Below are 12,132 nucleotides of genomic sequence, written 5' to 3'. Positions count from 1 at the left end.
AGAACAGAAATCAGAAGTATTAACATCGGCGCTAATCCACACCCAGAACACCGTGCCCCTGTATCATAGAGTGTTCCTTCCATTCCTGCGTTCCCCTCCAGCACCCCTCACATCCAGACCACCAGTGCTTCTTCCCCTGCCCAGCTCCTCACCATCTGCACAGCTCTACCCTACGCCCTTCTTCTCAGCTCTGGCTTCCTACAAACCGTGATTCCCCTGAGTGCCCCGGGTGTCACAGACAAAATCAGAATCACAGGCAAGAACGCTACTGCCTTCATTCGTTCACCTTCTGCATCGCTGGCAGGAGGGGAAAGGAGAACGGCAGGGGAGCAGGCAGGACGTCCTCATCCAGCAACTGGAGGCAGTAGGCAGGGAGGGGAAAGGCACGAGTACACACAAACTCTAGAGCGGCAATAGACCATCACTGTAAATTTAGCATTGCTATTTAACAGCAAAAATCTGCAGATGCATCTCTGACTGGAGCAAGAGTCAGAAGCTTGCAGCCAATGATACAGCCTCTGCCAACGCTACCAGAACAATTAGTGTCTCCCAAGGTAACTGAAGTCATAAGATGCTTCTATGAATGCCACCTACTTACCTAGGAAGTGAAATAGCCTATACTGGTTTAAGGTATCTCCACACCAGTGTAACTTCTTTGCACAGTAGAAGCGCTGAGGGTAAAGTTGTATTGGCAAGTTTCAAAAAAAATTTTTAAAAAAATAATAAAAATCACTCATATCACAGCCCAAATAGATGTAGTTATACAAACAGAAAAGTTATTACAAGTAGTCATTACGTACAAAGCGAAGGTGTGATCAGCATGGAGAATTTTAACCAAAAACCTAAAGCAGAAGATCCTTGTGCACGCTTCACACGGTGTTTCTGAACAGAATAACTTGCAACCTGATTAGCAAGACTGAAACTCAAGGCTCACCTCCCAATTACTTTGCTACTTACAAAGTCATTTGCATCAAGACAAGCAAATGCAAAAATGTAGGTGTAAAAATGTTGGTGCTCTACTTTTGGTAGCGTTTTACTCCCACTTTCACATTGTGCCTTTATAACTATATAAAACGTAGGGCTGTGGAGAATTAGGACAGCTGAGCTGTGACATGGTTCACTGCTAACTGATTTCCTCAAACAGAGCTTCTCCTTGGTCAAATCACAGTCTGTGAAGTCATTATTAGCATGAACAAGTTGTTTTTTTTTTTTAACAGCAACTATAATAATTTAAAAACTTGGTTTGTTATAGGATGTTTAGTAAGCTGAGAGTGTAGTTGTTAAGTATGACTTGCCTCGTTAAAAAAAGTGGAAGCTCTCTGTATTTGAGATTTGTCCTTTCATGTAGATATGCCTTTTTGCCTAGATGATTTTTCCATTAGAAAAATTTAAGTTTTTGCAAAATCATAACCGGGGGGGAGGGAGAAGGGGAGTTTCACCAAACCTTTTCAACTTTGTGTCAGCAGTACAGGTTGAGCTGGATTAATTCTATCTGTATTAAAACATTTGAGCTCATTTGATGGATGACTTTCATGTAAAAGCCTTCAGCTCTGAGCTGGATTTTCCCTTTGCAAGGCAGATTTATTATTCAGATGCCTGAGGATCTCCTGTGCTCTCAACCCCTCATTTATACAGTATCTTTTGTTGCAGTGGCCTGTACATGCCCTGGAGGAGGTGCTCCATGGGAGAGATAAGGCCACAAGGCACTTTCCCAAGGAATAGTTTTATTTTACATTGACTGAAAGCGGAGTATTTCAGTAAATGGAAGCATTTTGATTTGGGATTTTTGATTTTGTTTCTTTTTTAAAACATCTGACAAAACAAATATGTGATGGGGAGGGGAAAAACCACAACAAAAAAACAGGAAAAGGACAAATAGATTTTTATACTTTGACTTCTGGGGATGGAAATGTATTTTGAAAGATCTGTTTCCCAAGGGGCAGAGATTTGGATCTTTACAGAGCTATGCTGGTTTGTAATCAAAACAAAACACTTGTACTACAAACTTCAATCAACTATGACAAACAGATTTTCTTTTTTTTATTTTCCATCCAAGAAACGCTTGTTTTTCTAATACCAGATTTACTTTGGATTAACGATTTAGGCCTCTACTCCTTCAACTAGTACCCTCTAACTATGCTTACAACAAACCTGTGTTCCCAGATAAGGGCCTACTTGTCATTAAAGATGTGGCTTTTTGTTTTGTTTCTAGTTTGTTTCTCCTTGAAGTTTAACATCTCTGTTTAAATTGGAATTGTCAATCAGTGAAGAAACTTTAGAAAAAGAAAAGTTGGAGACAATCTTTATCAGACACAAAAAATAATCTGTTAACTTTTTGTGTGCAAATCTGTGTTTAAAAGCACCATTTTAGAAAAAGTTAAAAGCGAAAGTTAAAAGTTTAAAAGTATTGCTTTAACAATGTCAAGGGGTTTTTTTAGATTCATTAGAAAAAAACACCAGACTTCTGGACTACTTTAATGTCAGAGTTTAACAAACAAATTATTTCCTTCGCTTCCTTCTTTTCCTGTTCTACTTATATATTTGATATGTGTTTTCTTCCAAAGTTGTGTAATCTCAGCAGTCGGGTCACTAAAACAGTATTAATGCCAACTGTGCGTTCACAGTTTTATAACCTACTTACTCCCTCAGGGCCCTCACATGGTGACCGAGGAACTGCACTCCATCAGCTTTGAAACACAGGTCTGCCTGTATGGATTGACCATAAATTTGGAAGTGAGTATTCTAGCCATATTTTCTGGGGCAAGAATAAAAGGCATTTTCCAGCAGCTTATAGAAGAACAACCGTGTTGAGCCAGACCACAGATCCATCTATCCTAGATGCTATCTTCAGCAGTAACCATAAGCAGACGCATGATTTCCAGAACTTCTGGACAGAAGCGTATGCTTTGGGAAGGAAGAGGGGGCTAAAAAACCAAAGCATAACACAGCACTAACACTTTTCCTCGGCAGCATTTACATACCGCATTCATTCTTTCCACCAGACCAGCTCTTTGCCTGTGGTGATGATTTCCAATGTCAGCCAACTACCCAACGCGTGGGCTTCTATTATTTGGTACAATCTGTCAACCAACGATCCTCAGGTAGGTCTTCAGTATACAAGTATGGACTTTCTGCATTTTCACATTTCTATTACTTGGCTACCAAATATATTCATTATAAAAAGGCTGTGTTTCCCTCTTAAACTGGCCTTATTATTATACACTGTTACCAACATCATACTTTAATGTTGTTCGCTTTATCTTTTGTTCCCTGCCCAGGTATAAAACCGTATGCACTCTTAGCCTTCCTTTTTGTAGGCTAAAGTAGTAGTTCTTAAACTAAGGAAAGGTGATAGCCCTTCTCCACAACTTTTCTAGTTTGAATTTGTCTTTTTTGGATGCAGTTGACCAAAACTGTACGTGGTACAAAATAATTCAACTAGTAAAATTCAAAACTGTCGAAGTAGGTGTATAGGTGTGTCTGTAATATACTTAAGTGCTGCTTTCCCTCATGCATTTTATAGGAGCTAGTGCTTTCTCTGGAAAAGACTGTAAGTGTCAAGTAGCACCTTCTAGTGGCTCTGACCGTGAGCAAAAGCAGAATCGTTCTTTCTCAGGCTCCAACTGGCTCAGCACATATTTTAGATTCAGTCACTGTTACTGTATTTGCAGATTGTAGAATAGGCTGTCAATAGCTCTCAGGCTTTCAGTCGGGGATTAGTGGCAGTCACATAGATGTTTTTGAGGAGAGAAAGGATAAGACGGTTTACCATAGAGTGCGCCTAAGGATGATGGCAGGCCAGCTGACCAGCAGCCTGGACTTCATTATCACTCTGTGATACTCCAAAGAGGTTTTGCACAGTCTTCAGTACGTTTATTACATGTACAGTCCAGAAACCAAATGAAAAACTAGGATGAGCCAAATAATTCAACAACATATCGCTATATGAGTATGTAACATTTTAAGATTTCCATGCTCCAAACATATTAAAGTATAGTGAGAATATCTGCATTTATTAGACAGGATTTAAGCATATTTTCACTGTCTTAACATGTGATGACATCAGAAGCATAGCAAGGTATTTTATCATCCAAGATGCACACACGGACTCCCGCTCTCTCGGGGAGTCTCCCCCTACAACTCTGCTCAGGCACCCAAGTGGACCTTGCTGGGTGGCTGCAGATGGGAGGGCCAGCACATATTTGCCCCAGTGTATCCCCCCTGCACACCTCATTTTTAACACTTCCAGATTCTGCTCAAGTACTTGCGGCCTTCTTTTACAGCCTGCAGCGTATTTCATGGTTGCTAACTGCCTAAACAAAGCACTAATTCTGTTGCAGAATTTGTCTTTCTTCAACAATCCCCCTGCTGCCACATTAAGTCAGCTCTTAGAAGTACTGAGCTGGCAATTTTCATCATATGTCGGTCGTGGACTCAATTCTGAACAGCTCAACATGCTGGCAGAGAAACTTATGGGTAAGTGTATAGAAATATACAGATTTTATTTGCTTTTGGGCTCTTATATTTGACAGTTACAGGTAATGACTTTAAGCATGACCTCCACTTCCAGAGCTGACTTCAAAAATGCCACAATGACATTTTTTTCTTTAAAGAAAAGCACGCGTCAGCTTATTCTTACCACAAAGTGATTGAACTTCTGACCTTCCAGGCTGCTGAACTGAAGAAAGAGGGCATCAGAGTCACACTGAACTGTTATGTTATTTTGTTTCCTTAGCAAGTAATTATCTCACGCATCTGAAATCAAAAGGAAGTGTTTTTGCTTGCTTATGGGGTTTGGTTTGGTTTGCGTTTTGTTTCATTTTAAGTACCCGTCCTTGTGGGTCTGTTTAGTTCTGGGACCCATCCTTCACTGGTGACAGCGTAGCAAAGAGGCCCTGTAACTTCAGCGAGGTGAACTATTGAACACTTGGATCTGACTGTCCCTCAGAAAGGAGAGGCCTTAGGGAAAGCTGGCAGAAGAAAAGAAAGCTTTATCTGTTTCTGGAGAAGAAACAATTATAAAACACATTGTGAGCTGTAAGAAACTCCAAGCTGAGGGTGTAACGATACCTCTACTGTCGGGCAAGAACACAAGCATTTGTCAAAGACTGGGGGGAATGTTTACTTTTATTGCTTTCAAAGCTGGGAAGCAAAGACTGGTTTCCCTGGGCAACAGTCACTTTTTCTGATGGTTTCTTGGAGATTTCTCGCTTAGTGGAGTTGAGAGGTGCCATTGTAAATCAGCAAGAATCATAAGAAAGAAAAAATAAATTGTCTTAAAATACGGAAGCTCAAGATAGCGTGAAGGCCAGGAGAAGTAACACTTGGGCTAAAAACTGAAACAGAGCACACAGTGTGGCAGAAACAAAGTCCCAGACTACTTTAGGCAAATATTCCCAAAAATGCCATGAAAGGATACAGAAAAACTGATCTACAGTCTCTTAGCATGCCCCTCTCAATCCCTCTCCAAGTCTGGATGTGCTGTACTCCCCCCTCCCCCCAAACTATACAGATATCAAGCTGTATCTGTTTCAGAAAAATAGACTCACCGTTTGTTTTTTTTTGCTCTCAGGACAACAAGTCAGTTACAATGATTATCAACTATCCTGGGCAAAGTTCTGCAAGGTACAGTTCGGAAAGTAAAACTAGACTCTTCTTTCTCTTAACACCCACACGCGTGCCTAACTCTGTTTCTCTGATGCTACTGGTAAGATTCCCACTTGCTGTATGTGGGACAATATGCTGAATGTGTGGCTCAGCACAATCGCATTCATTGTAAAAATTTAAATACGAAAATAGTATTTCCAGAAGCTTAAAGCTTGGGCTAAGAGATTTACTTAGTTACATTGCTACAGAGATCAGAAACTGTCATTAGTGTGCCCTATATAGTTTTGTAAATGATCAATAGATTGTGCTATCAAAGCATACAATACATTTTTCATAAAGCATACTGTAAATTTTTTCATATGCTCTGTTGTGACCTAAATTATTTCAAGTTGGTCGATATATTCAGTAACTGTGATGAGGAACAGCAAAGTTATTGAGAAAGAAGGGTAAACTCGTTTTATTCATATTAACTACATTATTTAAACACGTATAGAACCTTGGAAGGAAGTTCAACTTTCTCATCATAATTTCTCTCAAAATGTAATTTCATAACCAGGAAGAAACAACAAATGTGATTTTATTTTTTTCTTGAAAAGTGAGGCGCTTCCAATGCATACCTTAAAAATCAGTTGTTTTTATGTCGGGCTGAGAGACGTTACTCAAAACAGCAGTTCAAATTTGTCACTCTCGCTTGTACAAACTAGATTATTTTTAAGAAACTGAGATAGCCATGTCATGTGGATCTTGGATAACAATACTCTCACAATTCTCTTCTTGCATGTGTTGTTTTTGTTTGTTTTTTGAGTTGTTTTGTTTTTTTTTTTTAACCATTAGGAACATTTGCCTGGAAAGTCTTTTACCTTTTGGGTTTGGCTTGAAGCCATCCTGGACTTAATTAAAAAACACATTCTTCCTCTTTGGATTGATGGGTGAGCAACAAGGAAAATGCTGTATATTGATCTCTCTCTGCTGTGCCTTTTTTCTTTACTAATCCCAGTTTTAGCTATGCAGAAAAGAATTTGCAAAAAGTTTAATACTTCCCTCTTCCCATTTATAACTTCTTGAAATTTTGGCAAAAGGGAACACCATTGAATCTCTTAGAAATGCAGGTTTAGATCGGTTTATCAATTCTGTCAGTGTCCAGTAAAGTACTGTGATAAATTTCATCATGCTTCGTAGTACTTTGAGCTCAATGCCATACTCCACATGTAATTCACATGAAGTTTTTGTCATAGTTTCAAGGCCTTATAAAGCTTTTGTAACCAGGCTTTGAACACCTATATAAAGTTTGGCCAGATGCATTGCACAGATTGAAGTCTATTTTTTTTCCAAAAGCAAACCCATGATTTCCTGTTACACTTCAGGTACGTAATGGGATTTGTAAGCAAAGAGAAGGAACGAATTTTGCTCAAAGACAAGACACCAGGAACATTTTTATTAAGGTTTAGTGAAAGCAATCTGGGTGGAATTACCTTTACTTGGGTGGATCAGTTAGAAAATGGTAAGTATAATTTAAAAAAAAAATAACATAAACCTCAAACTCTGCAATACACCTGTAATATAGGAGCCACAGTTTCTTTGGTTTAAAAGTAAAATTCATGTGTATCATGTCTTAGTGTGGTTTTGGGCAAGATACAAGTATCATATTTACTGAAACACAAACCAAAACTCTGAAAGTCTACCTCTCAGTTCTTTATATGAACCATATAATTTCATTAGGAGGTGTACCTGCTTACTGCAGGCTTTAAATTTGTTTCCACGTGTGCAGAAAGTATAACTTGAAAGATACTAACATTGGTACGAACAGGTAAAACCCACACCAGTGTAAACTGCAAAAGAAAGGCAAAAATATGTTCCAACTGCAGATGCTGATCTGCCAGTTATCAGCGGTTACGGTGCCTTTTTATTTTTACAGGAGACGTAACATTTCATTCGGTGGAACCATATAACAAAGGTCGCTTATCTGCACTGCCTTTTGCCGACATACTGCGCGATTACAAAGTTATTATGGCAGACAACGTTCCTGAAAACCCTTTGAAGTATCTGTATCCAGACATTCCCAAAGATAAGGCCTTTGGCAAACACTACAGCTGTCAGCCAAATGAAGGTTGGGCTCCATTTCTGTATTTACCCTTTCTGCAAAGCAGCTGCAAAGTCAAGAAGCAATTTGAGGAACGGGGGAGAGGAGAAAGGGAACGGATTAAGATGCCTCTTTTAATCGGCATCTTCAAGAGAACTGTTTTAATGCGTGTCTACCATTTAGACAGCTTCATTTTGTAAATATATCCCTGGTCTTAGAGGTTACATTAGAGGCGACGACAACAATGTTTAAAAGAAGCTAAGAAATAGATCTTAGGGTAGAAAGAGTCAAAAAAATAGGATTTTTTTCCTGACCGATGCATTACAAAATTCAGTGCTCAGGTGTTCAAAGGAGATGAAACTGAAAAGTCATCCTGCTTATCGGCTTCATAATTGTGTTACACTGTAGCATCCTGTCTCTTTAATTTCAAGGAAATTCTGTATTTTCCAAACAGCTTGGAAGTACTGCTTTATTCCAGCAGTATAACTCCTGGCAACTGCACTGGAAAATACAAAAAGGCTAGACAAGAATGGCTCCAAATACATTCAGGCCCATGCTCTTTTTTGTCCAAGTTACAAGTCAGGCCATTTTTCAATCAAACTTGCTCTCTCTCAAAAAAGCCCTCAAAGCCTTGATTTTTTTTAAGAGATAATACACATTCTTCTGGACTTTCAGTATAAGAGGTTACAATTCCATTTGAATTCAAACTCCTACACTACTCAAAAATATTTGGAGGCTACAATTGTTTTTCCTCTTCACTTTAATTCAGTGGACTTTGCCTAATGCTCCAATCCCCTAAAAATATATGTATATGCTTAATTTCATGCAAAAGACGTTGCTGAAGCTGTATCTGTAGACAGAGCGCTCCACGCAAGCATTTGCAGAACTGACATCTAGAGGCTCAGAAGCACCAAGCTTGTACACTTACAGTATATTTGCTTTTGAAGCCCTAACGAGATCTCTTTCATCAGTTAATGTATTATATTCTGAGATGGCGATTCATATCAAGGGAGCACAGTCAATTATGTGACTAAGACCTGAACTCAACGACTAATCTCAGGAATTCCCCTCATTTTATGGCTGCTTATTTAAGCATAAACAGGGACACTTCTTTTTTAATATATTATGGTCTGCAGCACTTAAAGCAGATAATCAATTTCAAATAAATAATAAAATTACTAGGCAACATTTAATTTCTCTAATGTTTATTTTTAGTCTCAAAGCCCTCAGATGGAGGAGGCAAAGGTTATGTTCCTTCTGTATTTATCCCAGTCTCCAAAATGTAAGTATCCTTACAGATGTATTACACTTCAAATGCTATTTTTATTAAATTTACATACTTTTTCAAAGTTTTCCCTGCCTCCCTTCCCCCATTCAAATAGTTTGGGATAGCAACACATCACATGGTTTTTATTTGGCCAAGGACTGCTAAAGACAAGAAAGAGAAGTAAAGAACTTTACTTCTACAGTGCTTTTCCCATCCATGTGGCAAAACATTTGTAAAAATTGAATGCAGACTTTACAGTGCTCTGATCTACTTATCTTTCACTGTCTCCTTTTTCTCTCCAGCAGCTGATATTACAGAGTCAGGTTTATCCTCTCTTCCCTTGGTCCTGTCTCCTACATTTTTAAACGTATACCAGGTTGTTGGCATGTGCTTACAGGGCCACCAGCAAGCCCGAATACAGGCTTAACTAACTTAATAAGCATTCACCATACTCCACTGCTATGCATCCAATTAGAGGGATTTAGGTTGCTTTTAAGATTATTTTTGTGGTTTTTGTTTTTGTTTTTTTTTTTTTAAGCTTAAATGATTCTACAGATCCACATTCTCCATCAGATCTTCTTCCAATGTCTCCAAGCGTTTATGCTGTGCTGAGAGAACACCTGAGTCCCACAGTGATCGAAACTGCCGTATGTTGTAAACTTTTCCATTCATAAGTTAATACTAACCAAATGGGCTGGTTATAAAAAGGCTGCTTGTACAACTGAGAAAAAATGCAAGCTCTTTTATCACTTGCTGTATTACATTCTGAAACGATGGTAGAGACATTTCCTATTCTAAATAGGACAGGATGCTGCAAGCATACTTGGGAGCACTGTGTTATGCGAAATAGTCTGACATGCTGGCCAGTGAACAATGAATGTCATAATTGAAAGATCTCAGAGTTCTTGCACAAACAAAGCCTTTACACTGACAAATACATAACTATTACACTAATTCTGTAGATAGCACAAAGGACTTGACTTGCTCAGGGAAGCTGCACAAGGAACATAAAAATTTCCGATTCGGCAAACGTGCACAACTTTTCAGTACTGCAGGTTTCTACATGGGATATCAAAGTGAGAAATTAAAAGTCAACTAAAACATTTTTAGCAAATAAAACTAATATTCATTAAGTATATAGAAAGATTGGGAAAATACTGTACCAATGTCCTATTTTCCTCTTTTACTTACTGACTAGAAATTGTGTTCTGAATCATCATAGCTTAGAGTACTTGGAGCACTGATGTATCTGGGGATTTGTCCAGCAGACTTCTACCAGAAAACACAGCAGTGGTCTGGCTTTAACAGCTTTAAAAGAAAACCTCCTTTTTAATACTAGCTCTTAGTTTTCTGTATGTTCAATGATTTATGATCTTATGGTTGTGCATTTAAAAGCCTGTCAACTCCCCTTCAAATGCCTCTCTGTAAACACTCTTCCTCACCCACAAACAGAAGAAAACTAAATGAGAATCCTGATTGTCAATGACTGGAAGCAGCGTTAAACTTTATATACAAATAGAGGAGTTCTTGAATATACACCAAACTGAAGATCTGTTCAAGAGCAAAATATCTTTTTTTGCTTCTTCACCTTTATCTCTGATAGCGCTCATGACAAACCCGTTCTTTAGCTAAAATTGAAATACTAGCCTGAAGAAATTCTGCATTAAAACCTACCACACCCAATCTGAGACATGTCCCCACTCATTTGTTGTTTGGTTTATACATATATGAAAACGGTTCTGACCTTCTAAACTGCATTTGTGAACTACGTATGCATTTGCATTTCCCAAAGTTTTGGCAGTGAAAAGAATAGTTGGCTTCACTTTTGTTTATCATCAGGCTTCAAATGGTTTTGGTTGCTTTTAGCATGCACAGTAATTCTCAAATCAGCTCTGTCCAGAGCTTCCAAACCAGCCCTGACCATCACCATCTTTTGGGGTCACAATCACACAAAAAGAATGTGTTCCAGTGATGAATTGGGAGAGTCAAATACAATCAATGCTGCAGTTTTTTTTTTTTGTTCAGTGCTGCTAGATGGTAGGTGGATTTCTGGAGGCTCTTGCTAGAAAGGTTTTCAAGTTCTGCTAGAAATTAGGGGAGAAAATAGTTTTGGAAGATTTTTAAAGAATTCCTTACTTTTTCCATTCTATTTATCTTGCTAAATAATAAGGAATAAGGAAAATACGGCGTTTTTTTCTTTATCATTGCAAATTCACACAATATAATCTACCCTGGGGAAGAGCTGGCTGACTACAGTAAGCAGACAATCTGCGTTATTAAAGCAACACTTCTCCTCCATGAGATGTCAATAAAAAGCACCATGTGAAATGCAGAGAACAAGAGTGAAATCTGCAGCAGGATAAAATATCCTACAACTCAGTAACTCAGTCTTAGCAAGATATACTTTCTGCAGTCTTTCTGAATTCCCTTCTGTTTCCCCCCTCTCTAGATTCCCCTACCCATTGGGAAAACAAAGACTCCAGTAAGAATCCCACTATACATATCCATAGGCTGGAAGAACCACAAAAGTTCATATAAAAATATATACCATTTTTATTGCAACTGTTTCCCACACAGTGTTTTCTAATGAGCATTCCTATATTTTATAAAGAACTAGAAACAGGATCCTCGGATCCTTACCAGTTTGTATTACATTGTCAAAATGACACTGCAGTTGCCTTGAGCCAGAGAAGGTTTCATCTGCAATTATTTCTGAGTGAACAGCCGTACTGCCGTGAGACTAATCTTTTCCTTCTTTTCTTCTAGCTGAGTTCTCCTTACTCAACTGACTGAAGTTCACATGCTGGAAAAATTAGTAATCGTGTGAACACTGGATGGGTTAAAAATGCAGTAATTTTTTTTTTTTTTTTTTTGTTATCTTTGTAGATCAGCATTTCCTGGAAACCATTATCATGTTATTCTTGGGCCTCTTTCTGTTATCAATAGCATGTAAACCAGGAATCTTCTCGCTAGGGATTACAAGTGTCCTCATGCCAGACAAAATTGCTGTCCTCACTGATAAAAGGCCAAATCCTTTCTAGCTTGGAGCTTGTTTGACTTCAGTGGGGTCCAGCAGGGATAAATTTTACTTTCAGAATGAACATCCATAGAATTGCTGTAAATACGAGAGTATAACAAAATGTTTTGCTTCTGAGAACAGCATATAAGGATAACTAAA

At 38.5% G+C, this 12,132-nt stretch overlaps 1 protein-coding gene across 1 annotated transcript in view; it reads left to right on the top strand.

Moving 5' to 3' along the window:
* STAT4 (signal transducer and activator of transcription 4) overlaps positions 1–11,804 on the top strand; it is a 38,697-nt gene extending 26,893 nt beyond the window's left edge. Inside the window, exons 14-23 of the mRNA XM_009575807.1 lie at positions 2,650–2,733; positions 3,003–3,101; positions 4,341–4,476; positions 5,573–5,625; positions 6,442–6,536; positions 6,972–7,108; positions 7,523–7,714; positions 8,903–8,969; positions 9,493–9,601; positions 11,721–11,804. Of these exons, the coding sequence (XP_009574102.1) occupies positions 2,650–2,733; positions 3,003–3,101; positions 4,341–4,476; positions 5,573–5,625; positions 6,442–6,536; positions 6,972–7,108; positions 7,523–7,714; positions 8,903–8,969; positions 9,493–9,601; positions 11,721–11,747 (999 nt within the window). The 3' untranslated portion in view covers positions 11,748–11,804. The remainder of the gene's footprint in view (positions 1–2,649; positions 2,734–3,002; positions 3,102–4,340; positions 4,477–5,572; positions 5,626–6,441; positions 6,537–6,971; positions 7,109–7,522; positions 7,715–8,902; positions 8,970–9,492; positions 9,602–11,720) is intronic.
* Positions 11,805–12,132: the final 328 nt, after the last annotated feature.

Source organism: Fulmarus glacialis, unplaced genomic scaffold, assembly GCF_000690835.1.
Source record: "Fulmarus glacialis isolate BGI_N327 unplaced genomic scaffold, ASM69083v1 scaffold30214, whole genome shotgun sequence".
In the NCBI taxonomy this organism is placed as follows: domain Eukaryota; kingdom Metazoa; phylum Chordata; class Aves; order Procellariiformes; family Procellariidae; genus Fulmarus; species Fulmarus glacialis.
The sequence above is the reverse complement of the archived record's forward strand: the minus strand, read 5'-3'. Positions and strand labels throughout refer to the sequence as shown.